Source organism: Onychomys torridus, unplaced genomic scaffold, assembly GCF_903995425.1.
Source record: "Onychomys torridus unplaced genomic scaffold, mOncTor1.1, whole genome shotgun sequence".
Lineage (NCBI taxonomy): Eukaryota > Metazoa > Chordata > Mammalia > Rodentia > Cricetidae > Onychomys > Onychomys torridus.
This window is the reverse complement of record NW_023413625.1, coordinates 1-25,735: the sequence shown is the minus strand read 5'-3', so window position 1 is coordinate 25,735 and position 25,735 is coordinate 1. Positions and strand designations below refer to the sequence as shown.

At 38.7% G+C, this 25,735-nt stretch overlaps 1 protein-coding gene across 3 annotated transcripts; it reads right to left on the bottom strand.

Moving 5' to 3' along the window:
• On the bottom strand, nucleotides 1-25,308 carry LOC118576362 (IQ calmodulin-binding motif-containing protein 1-like). Of its 3 annotated transcripts, none has more exons than XM_036176651.1 (7): nucleotides 25,073-25,247; nucleotides 22,662-22,810; nucleotides 14,894-15,025; nucleotides 9,519-9,675; nucleotides 1,662-1,756; nucleotides 352-504; nucleotides 1-174 (listed from the first exon to the last, which is right to left on the bottom strand). In XM_036176651.1, exons 1-7 carry the CDS (start codon nucleotides 25,122-25,124, stop codon nucleotides 16-18), a joined length of 897 nt encoding a protein of 298 aa, XP_036032544.1. In that variant the 5' UTR covers nucleotides 25,125-25,247; the 3' UTR covers nucleotides 1-15. The 3 variants fall into 3 exon arrangements, with proteins under 3 accessions (XP_036032544.1, XP_036032542.1, XP_036032543.1); XM_036176649.1 differs by lacking the exon at nucleotides 25,073-25,247 and adding an exon at nucleotides 24,150-24,179; XM_036176650.1 differs by lacking the exons at nucleotides 1-174; nucleotides 352-504; nucleotides 1,662-1,756 and adding an exon at nucleotides 8,104-8,802 and having other exon boundaries at nucleotides 25,073-25,308.
• Nucleotides 25,309-25,735: the final 427 nt, after the last annotated feature.

Here is a 25,735-nt window from a genome sequence, read left to right as displayed (position 1 = left end):
GTCTCAACCCAGTCCTCATACCTCAGAGAGTGGCTCTGCAGCCTGAGGGTCCATAGGCGAAGCAGCCTCTCCTTGTGCTTTCAATTTTTCCATCTGTTTGTTCAAAGACACAAGCTTTGATTTTGCGTGTAGTTTCAGTTTTTTAATTTTGGTATCAGCAGCTTTTCGTTCCTCCTGCGGCAGAGCAATGAAGACAGTAAAGGAATGCTCACTGTTTACCTAGCACACAGCTTACTTCTGGCAGGCGGCAGGCCTGCAGTACTTAAGAACAAGACCCAGGTTCTCCAACAGGCTAAGAGAATGATCTGCCTGTATCAAGTGCACAGCCAGTGGCCACACAACCAACAGTACCTGCAGAACTTCATCCTGCTGCAGGAGTTGAAGGTCCTTCTGCTGAATGATCTCCTTCAACTCCACCACTAGCTTCTCTGCATCAGATAGCCGTTCCAGAACATTGTCCGGGATGGTATTATTTAATTCCATGTCAGATTTATGGGGTAATTCCTGGTATTTAGACATTAAACAATAAAAATAATGCACAGGGAAAAGCATTTAGTATTCTCAGGAATTAGCACATCCTCACCTCAGCCTTTCCCCAACTCTACTCTTTTGAGACTGAGGCCTAATTAATCCCACAGCAGTGTTCCTCACCATTACAATACAATATGTATTTCATCTAACTTAAAGTTTTATTATTCTAATTTTATCAAAGAGGAAAATAAAGCGAGGCAAGGATTATATACTATTAAGTGGAGAAACACAAAATTTAAAATTAGAGATGAGCTAAGGGCTCCCTTCTCCCTCCTCCCCTCCCTCCCCTGCCTCCTCCTTGGGAACATAAACTCCTGTTCCTTGGGAAAGGTGTAAAGAGGAAAGGGAGACTGGAGCACCATTTTTGTTTGAAAACATGTTGATTTCTATAAATTTGCTTACCTTTCTTGTAGTTTACATGTATTTCCCAACCCTGTCTCAAACAAAATAAATTCAATACAATAAAAAATAAAAAGTTATTTCAAATTTAAAAAAAACACCCCTTAACCATTTAGCTTGCTGCTTGTCTTTCCAAAAGCTCATGGACTTCTTTTGAATCCTTAAGGGTTGGGAAATACAATGCAAACTACAAGAAAGGTAAGCAAATTTATAGAAATCAACATGTTTTCAAACAAAAATGGTGCTCCAGTCTCCCTTTATTCTTTACACCTTTCCCAAGGAACAGGAGTTATGTTCCCAAGGAGGAGGCAGGGGAGGGAGGGGAGGAGGGAGGGGAGGAGTGGGAGGGAGGGGAGGAGTGGGAGGAGGGAGGGGAGGAAGGGGAGGGGGAGGGAGAATGGGAGGAAGGGGTGGAGTTGGAGCAGGAAGATGGTGACAATGACTTCTTAAGATAACATGGTCCTAAACAGGCTAAGCAGCCAACAGAGACCATCTTTCCATGCTCATCTAGACTCGGTTTCAGGTCCCCACAGCTCTTGGGCTAACATTCCTCAGCACAGGTCCATTTCCTCGGTTTCAGGTCCCCATTTCCAGAGTCGCAGGAGTTTTCTTCAACATCACTTCTACTTTGCATGGGGAAGGTTGCTCACATTCCTCTAGCTTAAGGTATTCTCCTCAGAAAAACACAGAATGGAGGTCTCATAGGTTTGGATCTGGACAGAGTTACTCACAGCTTCTGAAGGAGATGTCATGATCTGGTCAACACCATATTTTGATAATTCATGAACAATAGTACTTGTTAATCCCGTTAAAAGTCCCAGCATCTCTGCGGGTGAAACAAAAGAAAATGCAACAATCAGTAAAAACAGATACAGGCTGCTAGAGGGTGAGTATTGCAGACAGGTGCCGCTAAGCATTAGTACCCATATCACCTACGTGAAGTAAGGAGATGGTGTGTAAAGTACAGCCACACCCTGTCCTGCTCAGGTGCCATATTGTAAGTGCCATCACCAGGATCAATTTGAAAAGTAAAATGCAAGAACACAATCCTTGAATACAAGGACGTAGTTGTCAAGTATGTCTTAAAGGCTGTCTTTAATGCCTTTTTTCCACTGATAAACAAAAGCCTTAAGTTTTCCTTCTTCCCAATGTACCCTTTTCTGATTTCCAAGCACATGATGTAAGTAGAATGGAAAGCCCACCCCACAAAAGCGTGGGAATCCTCAGAAATGCTGACAATTGTCTTGAGAAATCAAGGAAGCACCTTCCATGTGATCTTCAAATTCTGTTGAGTTGGGCCAGATTTTCTTTTTGTCACTTAATTCTCCTAGTTTGTGTTTTTATAAACATGTGGCATAGTTACAGAGGTATTCACACACTATGCAAAATATACTATGTACTTAATAATATATAAAACAAAATAAACATATTTAGGAGGAAGAGGCTCAAAGTGTTTTACCTATAGCATATGCAATTAAAAACTGTTCAGGAACTACTAATGTAGTCAAATGTAACTGCGGGAAGAAGGATCAAGGAAGTAAACGCAGTGTAATGACTACACAACGCTTCAAGCCAGGGACTCCTGGAGCTCTACCACTTGGGTAGACTTTTAGCCCTGAAACTTTTGAGTTTTCTTCCATTTTTCCGTATCTATTCCAAATCGCTTCATTTTTCTAACAGTATTTCCGGAACCTGACCCTTGACAGCCATTCCGACCATCCACACCTTATGAACTCATATTTCTAGAAAGGACTCTACACAGTTACAAACTCCTTCACTGTCATCTTGCTCAAACCTGGAAAGTCGTCCTTAAAGCGCCTGGAGAGCTTCCACCTATCTCCAAAAGTCAACGTGTTTATTATCCATGATTTTAAATATCCGTCCCACCCTCAAAACGGGCCTCTCCCCACAGACCAACTGCAACGCTTTAAATAAACCAGGCAAATACTTTCTCCAATCGCCTAAGGGACTCACCCTCCTGTTCGCATTCCTGTGACACATCAACCAACACACCCACACACAGCCAAACCGAGGTTTTTCTTTGTTTGTTTTCTTCCAGAACTCCCCTCGACGGACTCTTTCCTGTGAACACCTCTGACTCCTGGATCCACTCTCCTTCCTCCTCTTCCCAACCCGTTAGCATAGCAGGATCATGCGTGGAACATCCTTGTCCTCTGCCTACTTTGTGTCCCGCGGCCGCCGCGGGGCACAAAGTTTGTTCAGGGCCCGAGCTCAGGGCTGGGGCAGGCTCCCTCCCGCGTCCTGGGCTGCGTTCCCAGCCTGGCTTCCAGAGGCCGCTCGGACACAGGGCCGTGCACGCAGGGCTGGCCGGCTCGCCCGCCTCAGGGGACCCCCGGGGAGAAACGACCCTGCTGGCCGCCGGGGTGTCCGTGCTCCCGGGCCGCTTACGGCGGGGGGCACCGGGTGACCCACCTAGGCCGGGCAGGTGACGGCGGCGAAGCCCGGAGGGGCGGGGCGGCCGGCCCACAGCCACAACCCGTGTCCCTTGGCCAGCGGCCCGCCGCAGGCCTGTGGCGGAGCTCCCCGTGGAGCCTGCCGACCATACTCACCTGTAGACGGCCGCCACGGCCGAGTAGGCCGCAGCCTGCCCTACATAAGCCACATCAGCTAGGAAATGCCAAGCTAAAAGCCTCCACCGCCGTGCCCCTGGGACACAACCACTCTCCGTGGGACGGAAAATGGAACTGAGAGGTCGACGTATCGAAGACGCGCTTGGGGCGTTACCATGGCGACCAGACTCGCCTTGTTTGTAACTAGTCGTGTCACAATGGCCGACACCAATCAATGCCCTAAAACCTTCCACTTCTTCAAAGACGCAACCAATGGAGAATCTAGGAAGGAGAGGCTTGGCAGATGAGGCCCTGTTGAGGTGTGACCCGGAAGAAGATCCAAAAAAGGCTTGGCAATGCCGAGGGGGCGGGTATTCTGCAAAGATCAGGTGTTTGGGAATTCAGGTTTACCCTGATTTTGCACATAGTATTGTTCTTGGTAGCCACCAATGGGCTCGGCTTCTGAGGAGGTTTTGGACTAGGGACGCTAGCGGCTAGTATTGGGATATGTGTGAAAAGCAACCCTTGGTAGAGCCTGAACCTTGCTTTAGCATGGCGTTTTAACTTTGTGGTGAAAAAAAAAAAGTGAGAATCAGAGACATGGCTAGCCAAAGACAAACAGCACTTTAGTAATGGAACTCGGAGTACAACCTGATGTCACGAGGCATCGTTTGCTGATACCGCTCAAGATGTGAGAGAGATTGTAAAGGGTTGGAAATTGGCGCTTTAGCTGGGATGAGCAAACTGAGATCTAAGGGCTCAGGCTCTGGGATGAGTCAGTGAGGAGCTCCAACAAGAAACAGAAAGTACTCATCAAGTGCTCCTTCACCCTAAGGCGGCGGAGGGGGCAGAACCTAGGCAACTCCTAATGATTTCAGACATTCTTCATAAGAATGTTAATATCAATTTACTGAATCTCATTATACACCAAGCACTCAGCTATCCCACTTTATTTGCAATCTCACCCTAATGATCACGTAATCTTTTCAGGCCCAAATAGTAGCTCAGTAACATCTCCTAGCTGTTCCTTTAACATTGTAGATCCTATATTTACTGTTTATCTTTTGCTACCTAACATAACTATCTTATTGTCTTATCACTAGTTTAAGAAATCCTGAGGTTTTTGCCTCTTTTGATCTCAGTTGTATCTCCAGGTCCCAGAATAGTATACAGGGTGTACTAAATGTCCCTTGAAGCAATAAGTTACGTGTGATTATCTTTAATTTAAATGTAATATAATAAACTTCAAAAGACTGATTCATACAGGGTTGTGGGGGAAAGGGCAGAGCCCAGGCTAAGAAGTAAATTTTGTTGGCCAGTGGTGGCACACACCTTTAATTGCAGCACTCAGGAGGCAGAGGCAGGAGGATCTCTGTAAGTTCGAGGCCAGTCTGGTCTACACAGCGAGTTCCAGGACAAGCTCCAAAACTACAGAGAAATCCTGTCACAGAAAACAAAACAAAACAAAAGTAAATTTTATCTCTTTGTAGACTTTTATTTAGATCTTTCAGTTTTAAGATATGTCCATACAGAAGTTGGAAACTTATCTAATAGGTATGGCTCCACCTTTTCATGGGTGGTTCTAGATTGGTTATTCACAGAGAATTGCAGTGACTACAAAGGAAATGAAATGTGGAAATGTGGAGAGATTAGAGCTGAGCTGAGCTCTTTAAACCCTCAAAAAATTAATGAAAGACTCAAAATGGTTTAAAATGCAACTCACCTGCACATTGGCTCTGAGAGATTGGTTGAGATAGCAAAATGGTAATTTAGGGTGTGGGTGGCACTTGACTTTAATCCAAACACTTAGGAGACAGAGGCAGGCAGATTTCTGAATTCAAAATCAGTTTGGTTTACAAATGGAATTCCAGGCCGGCCTGCTCAGTGAGTCAGTCTGTGTTTCTAACGTTTCTCCCAAAAGCAAATAATTAGGAACTGACACCAAATGAGAGTGGAGAACAGTGGGAGTCAGTGCAACATCATGTGTGGATTGCCTGGGATATTTGACAATGGTGATATGAACTGATAGGCAAGGAACATGTTGCCCATATAAAATGGTATGCCATTTACACAAAGACATTTGGATAGTACTCTGAAACCAAAGAAGTTTGCATCACTCGGTGTCTCTTGGAGAGTGACCATTTTGGGCCCATGAGATGGTCCCATAGGTAAAATGTGATGATCCAATTTTGATCCTTGGACTCTACATGAAGGTGAAAGGGAAGAAACAAACAAAAGTTGTCCTCTGACCACCACATGTGCCGTGGAAATCATATCCACACATCATACACAATGATGATGATTATTTTTTTAAAAAAGAATGACCATTTCCCTAATTACAAGTATAGTGAGGAAAAGTTGAGGGCAAAAAATGGCCTATGCTGCAGCACACATGTAATATTAGAGAAGAAATGCTGGGGATTGAGAGGGTTAAAGTGCAGGGGTGGAGATGTGTGTGGAGGAGGAATAATGAAGGCAGAAAAGTCTAAGTGGAAAGGGTATGGGAATGGAGATGTTAGGAAGGGGTTAGAAGACAGCGAACCCAAACTAAGATTATGGGAAGACTTTTTATTTGTAAGCTAATTTATTTGCAAGCTGATTTCTTTGTAAGCTAATGGTAAGACATACTGGATTTCTAAAATGGAGTTTAAACAGAGGTACTTTGCATGGGTGGAGAATGCTGTTCCCATGCCCATGGGTTCTTCAGCAAATCCCAGTGCTAAGTATGGGATATCTCCCTAGGAGTTATTGGTCAAGGAGGGCTCAGAAACCCAGATAATACAAGCTACTTCACTTGCTCTTGGTTGTCCACCAGAACTAGATGGTAGAACTATATGGTAGAACACGCACACTCTCCTTCAGAACAGAGAATCAAACTGGGACTGACCTGAGAACTGGCTAGCCTTTGTAGTGCTAGAAATGATCATGTGGGCTGCTGGGAGAGAAAAGTTAGCATTGGTTTTAGCCTTCGGTGGACCCTTCATGCTACAATACTGGCCCACCATATAGATGTGCCCAACTGGTGGGACCATGCAACAATGGCATGGGTGTTTTGGGAGTTACACGACCCATTTCTGGTTGGATTCAGGCATGCTCTACAAAAGAGAATTCATGTCTGGTACTGTAAATCTGGTCAAAAGCCCTTAGCTGGGAAGGTATAGACACTAGGAAGGAATGTCTAATGTTTTGCTGGATGGAAGTTTCCACATTACCTTGTAAATATGTGTACACCCACTGATTAGTGATGTTTCTTTTTGCCATGAGCAAAGGTGAATACAGAAATTTGCAACTAGTCAAAGGACTGAGAATAAGGGATCATCAAGTACTCAGCCTTGAAAAGGACATCAGTATCACTCACCACCACTATGGATTAGAGAATGTCACAGAAGAGGAGGCAGTAAGAATTTAAAAACTGGAGGAACATGTTGCCTATATAATAGCTACTTGCAGTTAATGCCTGTTGGGGAAGGGAATCAATCTTTTTCAATGATGCCACCATTAGTAAATTGCCCATAATTTGGTAAACAAGCCATCACCCATGCAAATGCAGGCAACTCTAATTAAGCTCAGTGTTTTTGTTTGTTTTGTAAAGACATGAAAGGAGGATGGGGTTGCTGGGGAGTTTTCTAGAGGAACTGGGAGAGAAATAAGAGAAAGTGAGAGTGTTCCCTATCAAAATGCATTGCATATATGTAGGGTTTATTAAAGAATAATAAATTTTTAAAAAATGGCCTCACTCTTCTGGTTTACTGTTACCCAATCCTCTGACAGTTATTTTCTCAAGGCCCCCTTCATCTTCCCCTACGCCAAATAGACATCCCAAAACCCTCCTACAGCTTGTGTGTCTTTCAGATGTATTTCATCTTCAATTTAACATTTATTCAGATATTTGTCAAATATGTAATTTGCATGTAAGTATCTATCTCACACACACACACACACACACACACACACACACACACACAATGTATACTGTATATACCACATGTATAATCTACAACAATGAAGCATATCATCTTATAGGTTAGAAAAAGTGGCCAATTAAAGACTACTTCATTAAAAAACAGTGTCGGACTTGGGGAGATAGCTGAGTAGTTAAGAGCACTTGCTCTTGCGGATGACTGTCAGGTTCTCAGTACCAATGTCTGGTGTCTCACAACCCCCTTGAGCTCTGGGGGAATCTGATACCCTCTTCTGGATCTTTTGCATACAGACCTCTGCATGGCTACACAGACACACTCTCATACTCGAATAAAAATAAAAGTGAAAACAAAAACAGTAATTAAACTTATGTTCCATTTTATCATTTCTAAAAGGAAATACAAAAATCCAACAGCTAATCATGGTTGCATATGCCTCTAATCCTAGCACTGGAAGGCCGAAGCAGGTAGATCTCTGTGAGTTTGAGGCCAGCCAGAGCTAAATGATGACACCCAGTCTTTAAAAAAATGCGTTATTTGGGGAATTTGGAGAGGCAGCTCAGCGGTTAAGAGCACTGGCTCCAGGTTCAGTTCCCAGCATCCACACGGCAGTTCACAACTTTAACTCTAGTTCCAGGCAATCCAACACCCTCACACAGACATGTAGACAAAACCAATGCACATAATTTTTAAAATGTATGTTTAATACAATATAAGAACTATAACCAACTGTTTCCCTTATATCTTTTCTCCAGTTTTTCAGATAATTAAATGTCCTTTAATTGACCACTTCTTTTTCTAAACTTTGTCAAGGTGAAAAATATAATGGTAGTAATAATAATGGAAATTCTGAATAACAAATGTGAAAAATTAAAATAATCCTGACAAGTTTTTCAAGAACACAATACTTATTTAAAAAAAAACGCTTTCGTTAGAAAACAGAAATGAAATTTCATATTACATGTCAACAATAGAATTTCACATTGACTTCTGTCCCACAATAAAAGCTGACAGATCTGTTTGTGAATGGAGACTGGGTAGAAAGGGGAAAGAGTTGGCAGCGAGGTAGGCAATGCTCTGCTTGTTGCTTCCAAGTGTTGCAACAGAGGCAAAACTAACAATCTCCTAAGATGGCTGGCTTTCAGTTATCCTCTAGGGGGGTTTGGTTCCACCAATAAATAGAGTTCCTAATTCTATATTAAGCTCATCCTTTGGAACATCCATCTCATCGCCTGCTTCTTCACCAAGCTTTTTCCACCAAGGGGCTTGTATGTGCTTCAGGGTGGTGAGATGGGCTTGTTTGGCCTTGGCTGCCACAGGCCTAGATCTACTTAGGAAGTGCTCAGGTTCCTTTCCTTCTGCCTCCTTCAGACTTGGTGCTTCTGCAGCAAACAGAAAGTAAATGAGTTAGTAGAGTGTGCCAGGCAAACAGCAACCTGCATAAAGCAGAGCTGGGGCCCAGTTACAGTCAGGAACAGGACAGAGTTCCAGCTCTGAATGTGTTGTCACTGCTAACTATGAAGGTAGATGTCTAGTCAAAAGTTGCAGTTGTGGGTGAAAGCAACAATCCCAAATACTTGGCAACTTCTAGGTTTAAAATAAAAGAATAAGGGTTGGGATTTAGCTCAGGGGTAGAACGCATGGCTACCAAGCACCAGGCCCTGGGGTCGATCCTCAGATCAATAATAATAATAATAATAATAATAATAAAATAAAATAAAAATAAAAGAATAAATATAGTTAGCTTAAATATATAAACCTTGGTGAAAGCATGTCATTAAAAGTTATAAATGTTCTATTAAGTGCATTGCACTGTAACTACTGTCATTGTCTATTCTAAAATATGAAAAAATTAAAAGACTTTAGGAACTACAGAACAGAATGTGGCTAGTAGGGCACATCTTTGAAATTAGTAATTTTGCTGGAGCTGAAATATTTGAAACAGAAACTAGAGTCTGTATCACTGAAAACTGAGATGGTGTAAGATCTCCTGAGAGCTGGGACAGACTATTTGTGGCATGTTCCTTCTAAAGATTGTGGATGCCACATCTCTTGCATGGGGTACTCCTTTTATGAGACAGAAGGAAGCAGAGCATACTCATCAACTGTTCAATGTTGGTGCTGATCTGAGCCATCAAAGCTTCTCTGTGCTGCTGGGTTCTTTCTTCTACGGCCCTTCCCATAAAGTAGCGTTGAAGTTGTTCTTGTGCTTGTGCATGGAGCTCTCTGCTGGCCACATCTGACATCTCAGAGCCCTGAAAACACAAGACAGAAAACTTGTCATAAGGACAGATATATCAAAAATATGCTCCTTACCTAACCACACAGCAGAGCTTCTAGAATTCTTAGCAGTCTCCCACTTTATCTATAGAATCTACTGCAAGTATTAAATTGTCTTTTAATTCGTAGCTTTAGTTGGGTGTAGTCATGCCTGGAATCTTCATGTAGAAGAAGCAGGTTGATCCTGAGTTCAGGGCCAGCCTGGGCTACATAGTGATATTTTGTCTCAAAAAACCTAAAAGACAAATAAACAAGCAAACAAACCAACCCACAACAGAAAGAAAAAAATAGCCATCAAGTCAACTGGTCAAAATTTAAACAATAACAACTTCCCATACTCCAGTTTTATATAACAATGTGGGTGGGCAAGTTTCTTTTTTAAAAATTAACTTATTTTCTCTTAGATTTTATTTTATATGTGTGAGTGTTGTGTCTGCACTTATGAATATGTACCATGTGTGTGTCTTGTTCCCTCAGAGGCTAGAAGAGGGTTAAATAAGATCCTTCTGGAACTGGAGTTACAGGTGGCTGGAGTATGTTGGTGCCAGGACCTGAACCTAGAGTCTCTGTAAGAGCAACAAGTGTTAATAAACACTGAGCTATCTCTCTAGGCCCCCAAGTTTCTTTCTGGTGTGCTTCCACACATCATTTCGTCAAAGACATTGAGATTAGGAGACCACAATGAAAAGTACAGTTTAGTAAGGTCTAGAAGAGGAATACCATCAATTCCTTTTGTTTTGGACCTCATTTGAAATAATATTTATTTCTTATTCATCCCTACTCCGAATGCATCTATACCACAATGCTATAAGTGGCTCTGGTTTCACAGAACGAGGAATAAAAATCAGCTAAAAGACCCCATCCCCCTAATTTAAGGGGGGAAATTAGTGACTAATTTAGATAATGAAATAATCTTATTCTTATAGCTGATGAAATTCCTCATACCACAGCTTTATCAAAAACTGACGTAGCCTTGCTCCAGTTGATAACTTAGTAACTTACCTTTCAGGCACTGATCTTATCAAAGTGTACTAGAATCTGGCCAAAGCAACACTTATAAAACGAACTGGGTGGGGGTGGGAGTGGCGGGGGTGGGGAGGAGTGGAGAGATGGCTTGGGTTAAAGAGTACTGGTTGCTCTTCCAGAGGTCCTGAGTTCAAGTCTCAGCAACCACATGGTGGCTAACAGCCATTTATAATGAGATCTGGTGCCCTCTTCTGGCGTGCAAGCAGAACATGGAATACACAATAAATAAATCTTAAACAAACAAAAACCAGGGTATTCATCAAAATTATACGCATCCTTCCATATCTATAAGATCTATACTCATATTCAACTGAAGAATCAAAGTATTAGAAAATATTGCATCTATGCTGAATTCATACATACAAAATTTTGTCATTATTTCCTAAAACGTATAGTCAAAGAACAATTTACACAGTCTTTACATTGTATTAGGGAGTGTAAGTAACGAGGTGCTTTAGAGTATGCAAAAGGATATGCAGAGATCATATGGAAGAACTAACCATTTGATAAATGGTACTTGAGCACTTGTGCATTTTGGTATCTGCAGAGGTTCAACAACACTGTAGGACTACTAACTGTTAAAAGGTTTTTTTTTTTTTTATTAAGGAGAAGTCAAAAACATAAAAATAGGAGCTCAAACTGTATAACAAAAGGCAAAATGAAATTCAAAGTAAGATTTTTTTTTTTTAAAGATTTATTTATTTAGTATACAGAAGAGGGAGCCAGATCTCATTATAGATGGTTGTGAGCCACCATGTGGTTGCTGGGAATTGAACTCAGGACCTCTGGAAGAACAGTCAGTGCTCTTAACCTCTGAGCCATCTCTCCAGCCCAAAGTAAGGACTTTTGGTGTATCAAAGGATACTGCTGAAGGGCAGCCCACAGAACAGAAAAAACATTTCCAAATCATGTATCAGATAAGAAACAGTATACAGACAACTCAAACAGTTAATCAACAAAAAAGCAAACTGATTTGAAAATGGGTAAAAGTCTTGAATATATGTTTATGGAAATCATAAATGAATACATGGGAATGTACTGAAAATCACCAATCATAATAGAAATTCAAATCTAAAATATGAGATAACAAGTCATATTTATTAGTTATATTTAAAACAAAAAAAAACATAGGCTGAGGACAGTTAAACTTTGTACATGGTAAGGAAATTGGATTGAAGCTCACTTTTCTATATAAACATATGCAACTGCTTTACTTTATCATATTAAATATATGAAGCTTTGGAAATTATATATACTTAGCTCCTGGAACCCATGATTCTTTTTCTATCAGTTGACATATCAATTCAACTTGGGTAAGTGGAACTATACAGTATTTGTATCCTTTGTATCTGGCTTATTTCACTTAAAATTTCTTCATGGTTCATTCACATTGGCTTTGTGACTTTTAGGTACATAAAGATTTAGAAATTTTATGTTCTCTTGATTAAATGACATTTGATAATACTTAGTTTCACTTTTTTATATATTTAAAAAATACATTTTGGGGTTTGGGGATTTAGCTCAGTGGTAGAGTGCTTGCCTCAAGTGGGTTTGATCCTCAGCTCCAGAAAAAAAAAAAAAAAAAAAAGAAGAAGAAGAAGACAAATACATTTTTTGGCCGGGTGGTGTTGGTGCACGCCCTTAATCCCAGCACTCAGGAGGCGGAGCCAGGGAATCTCTGTGAGTTAGAGGCCAGCTTGGTCTACAGATCGAGATCAAAGACAGGCACCAAAACTACACAGAGAAACCTTGTCTCGAAAAACCAACCCCCGCCCCCTACACAAAAACAAAAACCCAAAAAAGTTTCTAATCAGCATATAACCAAGCCTTACTTAAAAAAAAAAAAAAAAAGAAAAATTATGTGTATGTGTGTATACCCTCTTTGTCTCCATGTGTACTATGTGTGTGCAGTGCCTACAGAGGCCAAAAGAGGATGTTGGATCTTCAGCACTAAACTTATAGGTGGTTGTAAGCTTCTAATGTTGGTGCTGGGAACGGAGTAAGGGTCCTCTACAAGAGCAGCAAGTGTTAACTTAACTGCTTAACTCCAGCTCAGACTTTAGTTTTAAGTTCATTCTGAAAACCCTTTCTTTCTAACTGGAGACATACCATTTACATTTACTGTAACATAATCACATTTCAGTCTCTTACCTTAGTATTTCCTATTTGTCCCCTTACTTTCCTGTGCATTCCTTCTTTTTCTGTCTTCTTGATTAGTCAAGTATATTTTTTGATTCAGTTCATTTCCTTCATAACTTTTTGCTCTTTGTCCATTGTTGTAGTATGTATCATTAACTTACCAATTTACATCTGAGAGATACCATGCTAGTTCTTACATACAAATCTTTAAATCATACATGTTTTTTGTTTGTTTGTTTGTTTGTTTTTGGTTTTTCGAGACAGGGTTTCTCTCTGTAGCTTTGCGCCTTTTCCTGGAACTCACTTGTTAGCCCAGGCCGGCCTCGAACTCACAGAGATCCTCCTGGCTCTGCTTCCTGAGTGCTGGGATTAAAGGCGTGAGCCACCACCGCCCGGCCATACATGTATTTTTTTTCTCTCCTGGTTTTTATGTTATTGTTGACATGCATTTTACCTTTTAGTATGCTACAAAGACTATATTATAAATTATGACTATTGTTCAAAACAAGGACCAGCAACAAAATCCAAAAGCTTATTTTAGAAAATGAAAAGTTTTCGGTGTGAGATGGCTCAGTGAGTAAATGGCCTGAGTTTGATGCTCATGACCTACATGGTGGAAAGAGAGAACTGACTACAAATTGTCTTATAACCCACAGGCAACTAAGTAGGTAGGTAGGTAGAGAGATATATCTACATAGATAGATAGATAGATAGATAGATAGATAGATAGATAGACAGAGAGATAGATAATGTAGTTGAAACACTAACATACCTATTCATTTAGCTATAATCTATAGCTACTTTAGTCCTACAATAATAGAAATGAATAGTTGCCATAAAGGTTAAATATCTCCTAACACTGAGGTTATTAACTATGTAGTGCATAGGACAAGCTTCTGATATTTTATAAAGGTTTGAACAGTGAGGAAAATCTCTTCCATGGGTAGACCTAAACCTTGCTATCCACTTTACTTTTTGTCCTTGCTCTACTCCAGTAGTTACTAGGTTCACATAGAATCACACATATGTATTCTGCTTTTCATTTGGTGGAGGTCAGGCTCTGGAAGAATCAAATGTTACATGGTAGGATTACCTAAAACTACTGTATCAAATCTCTAACATCAGTCATCTAAAGTCTTTAGATTATAGAAATTTGTGTTTGCATGAGGAGGGAAAGGAAAGGAGAAAGGGAAGAAAAAAGAAAGAGCATGCATTCAGATGTAAGCAGTATTAGCACAATCCTAACACAACATGAGCAGTACTTTGATATACTAAGAATGGTTGGTTCAAATGAGGCAAGTAAGAATTCTGACTGAAATGTATAAACTATCACTTTCTCCATAAAAACTGACAAGTGTGAAAAAAGTAGAGGTGATCTGTAGAAATATGGGTTATTAAAAATAATGACAGAAATGGTATGTCATTCTAAACAAAAGAGAAAAGACCTTCAAGGATGTGCAGGAATGTAAGGTCAGGAACTCATGGGGAAGAAGCAGGTAGCTCCTGCTCCATTGCACTGTGCTCACACAATGTCAGAGATGTGTGTGTTTCTGTTGGGGAAAAGGTGTCAGCAGCATTACAGTAATGAAACCGAAGAGGCAGGTCATCAAATTTTACATCTTAGTAGGTCTTGGAGTTTTATTAACAGACTAGTAAATATAAGTTCTTCTATGTGTGTTTGAGTATATGGAGGTAAGGATGAATATTCATTAATTGACAATACATATTCTTATTAGAAGATTCAACACAGGCAAGATTTTACTATACTATTATAAAAGAAACAACATACAAGTTTTGTTGACATAGTAGAGGAAATAATTGATTTTTAAGTTGAGTCCCCATTTACAACTAATTATATCTTTGATCCTGTAACTATAAGGATCAAAGTTAGTGAAACAATTTCACTAACTCTGTGGAACTGCCTTGCATCCACCAGTCAATGTGCATTACATATGGAACACTGCTTTGGCGGTAAATCCCATGCAATGGATTAATGAAACATGTTTTTCAGCACAGAAACCTACATACCGGATGTCTTCTGACATAGTCATCCACTTGTTGCTTCAGTTCAACTCTGCTTGCATCAGTGAGTTCTTGGAGTCCGTGCCAAGAGGCAAATAGTTTCTTTTTCTTACGGCACTTTGCTAGGAATTTAAGGACCTGGAGTGAGGTAGAGAGATGAAGACGAGCCTGTAATTCTGGTCTCTTACTAGTCATCTGTTCTCTACAACGTAAGTCAATGACACCACTACTGCAACAGCTAACTCAGTATGTATAAGGAAAGGAAGGGGACTGGGACAAAATGAAGAAATATAGTAACTTTGTAACTATACAGATCCACCCTTACTTCTAATATAGGGCTATGTTCCAATAAATCCATTGTACCTCGAAAATACTGGTAAGTAACAAATATGCTTAGTAACTCTACTATCATAGCCTGGTTTCTACTAAGTGTGCATCACTTCCCCACCATGGTAGGGCAGGGCTATCTGTATACGTTTTCCTCTTTCACTTTTTTTAAAGGATATACCCAAATATTACTATTACTGTTAGTTTTAGTTTGCCAGGCCTCACATAGCTCAGGCAACCCTTGAACTAACAATGTGGCCAAAGATGACCCTTTCTGATCCTCCTGCTGGCATGTACCATCACTCCTAGCTTATGTGGTGTTAGGCATCAAACCTAGGGCTTAATACACTCTAGATAAGCAGTCATATTATTTCATTAAAATTGTTTTATATATTTTAATTGTTTTCCTTTCCCCAACTCCTCCAAGATTCTCTCCACCTCCCTACCCAACTTCATGTTCTCATTCTGTCTCTCTAAAAAAAAATGAAAATCTAACAAAAAATCAATAAGACAAAAAATGCCCAAACAAAACAAAATGAAACAAAGAGCCAACCAAAGCAAAACCATGGAGTTTTGTATTGGCCAACTACCCCTGGGCACGGGACCTCTTCTGGAGAAGGGCTGACAGACCCAGTGACACTCCTTCAGAGAAAACGGATTGTCCCTTTGCCAGTAGCTATCACTTTTCATTCTGTCAGTTCTGGGACCTCATCTGGCTTGAAGCTGTATAGTTCCTATGAGTGCTGCCATAGTCTCTGTGAATTCATATGAAGCACTCATATTATTTATGTAGTAAGAAATGTATATAAAAGGAAATAAACATTGAGTTCTAATCTCAATTCTAATTCCTTATGAACACTATGATTCTGGGCAAGCCACTGTTTGTACATAGTAAATACTCTATGTCAATAAGGACTCTAATTTTACTTGTCTTACAGTATTACAAATATACAAGACAGTCTATAAGAAAAGGTTTGGTAATAATAAAACATTAAAAAAAACTTTAAGTTAAAAGCAAATTTCCCGAATGTTCTTTCTAGAGTCTTTCATAGTAGACAATTTTGGCACAAACATAAAATTATTCTTTGCAATTCTTCATTTTTCCATGTTTTCATTTTCATCAAAATCATATACTGTTTTAAAAGCACTGGTTGTCAGGTCATGCCACAGGCTAAATATAGTATACTATTCGTTTCTGTATAGTATAAACCTGTTTTTTATTATGCTTTACATGGCTAAAAATCTTATTTTTTGACATGTAAACTGAAGGTCTGCAAATTTGTATTGGCACATAGTTATACTTGTTTAACTATTGTCAGTCTAACTGGTATCTATAGCTGCCTTTGTGCTTCAACTTTAAGCAGCTATTACATACAGGCTGCACAGGTTGCGAAGCCTAAAATATTTTATCTAGTCTTTTCCAGAAAACATTTGCTGGTGTAATTCTATTGTTTAAAGTGTCAATTTTACAAATCCCAAAAGTAAAAGCTTTTTTTTTCCTTCAAATGAGCACCATCTACTTTTCTATGATTTTTCTCCCAGATTAAACATAGTTATCTATTGATTTTCTTGAACAGAAATAAGGATTTAACTCCTTTTTATTGCATATGCATTCTATCCTATACATCTAATGTAATTATGTCATATAATATAATTCAGAGAAAATAATATACACACAATGATTATTAAATAAAGGTGAGCCATTTTTTTTTTTGGTAGGAGGCAGTTTGGTTATATAGCCTATGCTAGTCTTAAACATGTAATTCTCCTGTGTCAGTCTCCCTAGTGCTGGTATTAGACATATATGATAATAGCAAGTAAAGCTATTATTCATTGAAGAACATATTATAATTACTTTTCCTTTCTTGCATATTTTCTCTAAAATTAACACTTATTTTTTTCTTGATTTGCTGCATATTTATTCCTGATTATGTTCCACAACTTCACTCTAGTAGTCAAGACATTAAAATAGATTAGATATTCTATCAAATACATTTCCTGGGGCTTTCTGGCTTGCCTGTTCTCTCTACCTGGCACAAAGCTCGTCCTGTGCTCTCTGTCACAGTTACCTTAGTTTCTCATTTTCATCTTTCCCTTGTTCTTTTTGGCTATCTACTATGTCAAAGTGTCTTTCATCTTCATTTATTTTTAATTCCCTTTTTAGTGAGCACCTAATTTTAGTTGGAAAGGGTTCTCTCAGATATGTCCCAGTTTTACTTCAAGATTTCCTAAGTTCCAATGCTTGCTGCTGGAACTGGGTTCTTTGTTCCCAGTGCATTTCACAGAAATGTGAAATAAATGTGTTTCTTTTACTGTATTGGACATTTATCTATGCTTTAAATCTAACATTTATGACATGCAGTTTTAGAAAATTCTTAATTTGATTTCTTATTCTATGTTTTTCTGTTCTTGACTTCAAATGTTCATACATTTGATTTCCCAGATTGATAATATTTTCTTTTTGTCCTGTTTTCCAGTAGATGTTCTTAACTTTTCCACCTAGCCCTCCACTTCTCTTTTTTGTTATCCCTTTTAAACATCATGTTGAGTTGTTTCATGTACTCTCTTATCTGAGGAAATAATAGATCAAAATCAATTTCGTTTTCTAATTCCTGCAACATCTCTATATATATTTTAGTTGCCCCACCTCCTACACCAGAGATTGAATCTAGGACTTCACATATGCTGGTCAAGTGCTCTATCTCTGAGGTACATCCCTGTTGGAGAATATTATTTTAAGGTATGTTACTTTTGTTCATGATGCATTTGTTTAACTCTGTGAAGCTGTGTTACTGTGCCTGTGTAAAACACCTGGTGGTCTAATAAAGAACTGAACGGCCAATAGCAAGGCAGGAGAAAGGAGAGGCAGGGCTGGCAGGCAGAGAGAATATATAGGAAATTTGGGAGGAAGAAAGAAGTAGCCACAAGAGGATTCTAGGGGCCAGCCATACAACCAGCCTCAGAATAAGAAACAAAGAAAGATATACAGGAATAGAAAAGGAAAAGCCCAGAGGCAAAAGATAGATGGGATTATTTAAGTTAAGGAGAGCTGGCAAGAAACAGGTTAAGCTAAGGCCGGGCATTCATAATTAAGAATAAGCCTCTGTGAGTGATTTATGTGGGAGCTGGGTGGCAGGGCCCCCACAAGAGCAAAAACAAACAACAAGACATCCCTGAGCATTAGGTTCTCTATTTCTATCAAGCAACTGTCCTCATATTCAACGACACTTGACTTTGGCTGTTGAGGGTGAACACTACAAGGCAATTTAGAAGTTCTGAGTTGCTGTATGGGGCTACTGTGTATTTCAACACAGGGCCAATGAACCATGTGGTTTTTGTTCAGATAACTCAATGCTAGTAAACTTTGACTCTGCTCATAGGCTATTCAGATTTCTCAAAGAAAATGCTTCTATTCTACTATCTGTAGTTATAATCCTGAAAGCTGAGGAGCAAAGTGGTTGGGTAGATGTCTTAAATGTTAAAATGTCCCTTAACACTGATCTTTAGTATAGTGCTTGATCCCACAAAGCAGATCCTTTTTTCCTTTCAGTTTCCTGTTTGGAGATTCTTTTTTACATAGCCTTCTATCTTACTTCCACCCTCCTTTCAGTCCCACCCTGGGCTTCAGGCATTCCAGGAGAAGTTCTTTTCTATTCCTCTCTCAGAAAAACTCCCTGGATGGTTTTCTTATTTGTCATTTTAGTTTTCTCAGGGATTGCTTTTGGCTTTTAAAAATGCCAATGGTTTGTTTTGCTAATTCTTTTAATGGCTTTTAGTGATGGACATGTATGTAACATTATGTACTCCTAGTCTGAGAATCAACTCACCATTACGGTTCTAGAGAACACTTGTTACTTTCTTTCTAAGCTGCTGCTGCTTCTTGCTAAAGAGGTGAAAAAGCAAGGAAACATCTAAAAACATTCAAAAGGAAAAGTCATCTAAATTCACATTTAATTCTAACACTGCAATGCTACCAAGAACTCTTAATTTGTCTATGAGAATAAAGATGTCTAATTATTGAAGTGTTTTCAGTGCTCCTTCATCGTGGGGGCATGTCTATATACAACCCAGAAATGTCTGGTACTTGCTATGTAGTCTAGGTTAACCTTGAATGTGAGATCCTGATTCAGTTTCTTGAATGCCTGAATTATAGATATGAGCTACTACATTTCATTTTGGATTTTTTCCTTTCTACTTTTAGCAATTAAAAAAAAAACAACGCCTCAGTTAAGTGTGATGGTACACTATTATATCAGCAGTGAGGGGTGAAAATGGAGAATTTAAGTTCAAGGTCAGCCTGGGATACATAGTGAGACCATCTCTTAAGAGATTCTATACAAAGCAAGAAAGGAACAGAAGATAGATAACAATTTTAACTTTCTCTCTCCTCTCTCTATCTCTCTCTCTCTCTCCCCTCTCTCTCCCTTTTCTTTTCCTTTCTTTTCTTTCTTTTTGCCAAGTACCTGAAAAACCAATTGTTCCCAAGAGATAAGAAAATTTAAATAACCTTACTATTTTGTATTTACTTTCAATGAAACTGATGGATTTCCCTCTCTTCCTCTAAAATGAAGACTTGCTATGTTATCCAGATGCTTTCAAGCTTAGTGATAATGGGATCCTCTGACCAACGTCTTTAGAGACCATACTACCATGCCCGGTTTACCCTTTTCTTTTTTCTTTTTTACAAATCACAATACTAATGGCAATATAACACAAACCACAAATCCCAGTTATTTTAAATTTCATGTAGCTATATTGAAATTAGTAAAACATGAAATAAGTTTTTATATCTACTGAGTTATATAAAACATAACTGTATGTGCTGCTTGACACAAGCTAGAGTTATTTTGGAAGAAGGAACCTCAACTGAGAAAATGCTTCTACCACATTGATCTGTGTGAAACCAGTGGTGCATTTTCTTGATTTAAAACTGAGGTGAGAGGGACCAACTCAATATGGGTGGTGCAACTCCTTGACTAGTGGGTGCTAAGAGAAAGCAGGTGAGCAAACCATTAGGCCAGTAAGCAGCATTCCTCTATAGTCTCTGTTCGAGTTCCTGCTTCTGAGTTCCTGCTATGATTTCCCTCCCTCAGTGATGTTACCTGGGAAGTACAATATAAAGTAAATCCTTTCCTTCCCAAGTTGCTTTTGGTCATGGTGTTTTATCCCAGCAGTAGAAAACATAACAAAGACACTATATGTATAACTTTAGCATTCCAACACATAGGCACTATGAACATGTTAATGAGATTTTACATATATTGTAATATTACGTTTTCAAAACCTGGTGGTTATAGATACTCAAATGCATTTTAGTTTGGACTAGGCACATGGTAAATATTGTACACATATAGGCACATGTGCTTACCTGATTGCTGAACAGACTAACCAAGACATACCTAAAGTACATTTTGGAAAATGATGCTTTAAAAATATGGTAAAATGTGCCCTTTAATGGTCACTGCTCTGTTCTAATTTTCTCTAGCACTTTTCTTTTTCTTCTCTCATTTTCATTCTTTTTTTTTTTTTTAAGATTTATTATTTATTATGTATACAGAAGAGGGCGCCAGATCTCATTAGAGATGGTTGTGAGCCACCATGTGGTTGCTGGGAATTGAACTCAGGACCTCTGGAAGAACAGTCAGTGCTCTTAACCTCTGAGCCATCTCTCCAGCCCTCATTCTTTTTTGTATTTGAAAGTAATCTTATTTCTGTTTCCATTTTGCTAGCCTTGGTCCATTCTTTTCCTTTTGTTCTGATTTTAACAATAATCTCTATTCCTTTTTTCAGAATGAGCAGGCATGAGACAAATATAATTAATCTTTTCCTTGGGTGTTAGTGGAAAGTATCAAAACCAAAACAACTTTGAAATAAGAATCACTGCTTTTCTAGAGAATGAATGTACATGAACTAGAACATCTCAGAGAGCCTTTTACAAAACACTAGATTCATTTCAATCAAGCAAGTTAGTACATCAACTCTGTAAGGGCCCACCTTTAAAAAGGAGGCAGCTATGAAGTAAAAGTATCACAAAAAAGGCAAATTTCTCTCAAAAGAAGCATCTCCAACCTGGATATAAATGAGCTATCCTTGGTTACTCTGTTTAGCTCAGGGTAAATATCAGGAGTATGTATATAATTTAGAATGATACAGGACTGTTTGTTACATATAGAGCATAAGGGAGGAGGAAGAGACAGATCACTCCTCACATTCCCCTAGTATTTATTCTACTAGTTTAGAAATATCTTCACAGGGGAGACAGCTCAGCAGTTATGAGCACAAACTGCTCCTGTAGAAAACCCCAGGTTTAGTTCCCAGCACCCGTGTCTGTTGGCTCATAACTACCTGTAACTCTAGCTCTAGGCACTGTGATGCCTCTGGCCCCAGTAGGCACTGGCAACTCTAATGCACACATCCCCCCACACACACATAGACACATACTCACACATAATTTAAAAAGTAAGTTAAAACATCTTTATAAAGGTTAATTCACATTGTGTGTTCAAAATTTACCACAGTAAGAAATGAGAATAAACAGCAAAATTTACAAATAAAGATGATTAAGCTACATGCATTAAGACTTGAAATCTTAATAGAAACCTAACAGTGTATAAGAGAAGTACATTTTAAAAGAGAAAGGAAATAAAAAAAAGCCTTGTGCTATGCTTTTCCAAGATATTATTTACTACACATAATCCCCAGGAAAATTACCATTTAAGAATACCATTCTATAATGCAAGAGTTATAATGTTCTAATTATAGCTAATACTTTCCATATAAGTTGGTTATTTTAAAAGAATCAAATAAAACATGATACATTTACATAGGACTTAGAAATTTACAGAATTCAGAATCCTCATGTATGTCACCTGATATATAACAATTTTTATTTCTCTTTTAGAACTGAATAAATATCCATTCACATCAAGCTCATTGAGAGGTGACACCAGTATAGAAGGCTTGGTTTGCTATTCTTGAGGAACTTGCAGTTCAAATAGGAGAAAAATAATAACAAGGTTACAATCTATCAAATGGCATGCAAGACTCTAAGACAGTGCTAAGGACTTAAAGTCTATACCAGCTTTAGCAGAGGCAAGTAGGTTGTTATTACTATAAGTATATATGTATTTTAAATTTATGTTGCTAGGGATTGAACCTAGGGCCTTGCACATGCTAAGAAAGTATTCAACCACTGAGCTATATCCTAAGTTCTTATAAAGAAAGAAACTAAGCTCCCAAAAGCTAAGTGGCTTGATCATGAATTTATATTTGGTAAACAGCAAAGTCAATTTTGAACACTTGTTTGCCTTTTTTTTTTTTTTTTTTTTGAGCTGAGGCTTGAACCAAGGGCCTTGTGCTTGATAGGCAAGCACTCTACCACTGAGCTAAATCCCCAACCCCCTGTTTGCCTCTTTATGTAGAACTGTGTATAATGCAGCAGACTCACTGCTCTTTGAAGTGGAACAGCTGCTTTATACTCTGTGAGAGAAGGCCTCTGTTGGCAGAAATTCTTCCTTTCCCTGTACCCTCTCCAATGTTTCTGGATAGTCAATGCTGATTTCTCTTCCATTTCCCTATTGTACTTCTCCACTTGACCTAAAGAGATGACAGACATTATTATAACATATTCAACTATGTTTTCTCAAGTACTGAAATTAGGACAGCAGTAGTAATAACAATTTTATGGGGTGTTGTTTGTTTTTTCCTTTTTCAAGACAAGGTTTCTCTGTGTAGCCATGACTGTCCTGGCGCTTGCTCTGTAGACCAGGCTGGCCTCAAACTCACAGAGATCCACCTACCTCTCCCTCCCAAGTGCTAGGATTAAGGATGTGTGCTACCACCACCCAGCATCTTTACAGTTTTTCATTTTTTTCAGTGCTGTTCACTAATTTGCATTTTATAATAGTTCTAAGATTGTAGAAACTAAAGTTTTTCTAGAATATGCAGTTTATTTCCAAAAGGACTCAATACTTTTGCCTCAGAGTAATGAGAAAAGGGATGAAAGGCCAATAGTCAGAACAGTCTGACAAAAGAATCATGAGTCCACATAGGAAAGCATTTGGTATGACGGGGAGAAGGAAAAAAAAAATGTGTTTATGTGCTCTTTAATCTACTCTGTGTGTTTACACACATGATTACACCAATGATGTTCCTTTGACTTTTAGAATTGGTCAGCATACAGCTCAGGGTTCACAGTAGTTAAATGACAGAATTAAAAGCTGTAGAGCACAGTACCGGTGGTTAATACAAAGAAGGCATCTTAAAGAGAAAGTATGAAAAAACAGAATTTAACGACTGACCTGATGTAGAGGTGTGATAAAGAGAAAGTAAGGATGCTGAATGGGAAAGTGAACAGATTTTTGGTGCCATTACCTGAATTGGGGGAATCAATGGAGAGGAAATCTGGGAATGAAATCTGACTTTAGTTTGGGAACACTTGTAGACAGCAAAGAAAACTAGCCAACAGGCAGCTGGTCAAAGCAGCCATTAGATACATGTAGCTATTGAGTAGGTTTAAATAAAGTAAAAAGAAACATTCAAGTCCTCAACTGTAGCAGCACATTTGAATATTCAATAGCTGCTTGTAGCTACTGCTACTGTATTAACTGGTGAAGACAGAACATTCACAGGTAACATAAAATGTTTTATGGGGCAGTGCTGCTTAGGAACTTAAGAGAGAAAGTAGGGTGGAGAGAAAGCCAAGGATGAGCGTGCTAAGCATTTTGTGATAACTGACATTGTAGTTATGGACAGGATATATCAGGCAGAGTAACAGGAGAATAACTGGGAAAGGACAAAATTTGGAAAATAGATTTAAAGTAAAAGAGAGGGGACTAGTGAAGGTTCTTGGGAATGAGTAATAAAAAAGGGAGTAAATGAATGATGAAAAAACTGTGAGGGATAGGCATGTAGCTGAGTTGGTAACAGTACTTACTTGCCTAGCATGCATGAGGTTCTGGGTTCAATCCTCAGCATGCCATAAAACCAGAAGTGGTGGCCCACACTTATAATAATCCAAGCACTTGGGAAGTACTGGCAGGAGGATGACAAATTCAAGATGATCTTTAGCTACATATTGAAGCCAGACCAGGCTATATGAGATCCTGTCAACAGAACAAAACAAAATATTCTAGGAGATGGCTCAGTTGATAAAATGCTTACCATGCAAGCATGAGAAACTGAGCTTGGACTCCTAGTACCTATGTAAAATCTGGGCACAGTGGCACACGGCTACAACCCCAGTACTGGGGGAGGACAGGACAGAGACAAACAGATACTGACAGTTTGCTAGCCAGCTAGCCTAGCCAATTACTGAGCTACAGGGTCAGTGAGACACCCTGTCTCAAAAACTAAGGTGGAGAGGGATAGAGGAAGATGCCTGATGTTGGCCATATACACGTGTACCCACTACACATGCACACACATAAACATGTACACATAAAAACAACACACACACACACACATACACAACCACAGCATGCTCTTGTTAATCCAACTTAGTCTGTCACAAGTGGTGAGAAGATGTCACAAATTTTATACTAGAGAATGAATAAGTTCAGACTGTACAAAAAGAATATTTTTATGTCAATGGTGACTATCCTTAATTATAAACTTTTATGTTTAACACATGTATCTGAAAGTAAAACAAAACAAAACAAACAAAAAACCCTTAAAATTAACAGATATGAATAAGAAAAGCTGTAACTTTTAAAATCCAGAGCTGTAATATGATTTCTCTAGTGATGGGGAAGGGAAAGGCAAAGAGTTCCAAATACAAAAAAGAAAAGAAATTATCAGGGTGCCAGAAAACTTGATTTAAGATATTCTAACATTTATGAAGTTGATACTAGTACTCACCTGGATGAACTATTTCAAGCATACTCAAGCGTGACTCTCGGGAAAGCCTCATGGCTCTCTGTCTTTGAAGCTGCAATCTTAATCTGAGGTCTTCTTCTTCCTTTTGCCTATTTAGCTCCAACAATGTCTTTGTTCGTTTAGATCTGTGAAAGAAAAAGGGTAAGTTCCTTACATACAATTTTATAAACTATGTCCAGTAAATATATGGAATTCTTGATTTCATGAATAATCAAGTAAATAGACAAAAATGTTTTGGAAGGTAACTCCTATCTCTAGAGATATTTAGATCATCAAAAGTCTAAAGAAATATTTAAATACATATAATAAGGCTCAAAAATGTAGACCAGCCAATCCATTCTAATAATTTTTGACTGAAGTAATCAAATATGTGAAGACTTATGTTCAAGGATTTGTACACAATATTCATACATATAAACAATTGCAACTATCCCACAATAGTGACCTGAATAATTAATAGTGATCATTAACAGCAGGCGTTTTACTAATTTGAAAATAAAACTTGCAAAAACACTTTTTATGGATGTTACTCAGGTGAAAATAAAATCAATACAATATTTGCTAAACATTTATTATTTATACATAGAAAATATAAATATTAAAGAACGTTTAAATTTTCAATAGTTGATTTTCAGCGTGCATTGG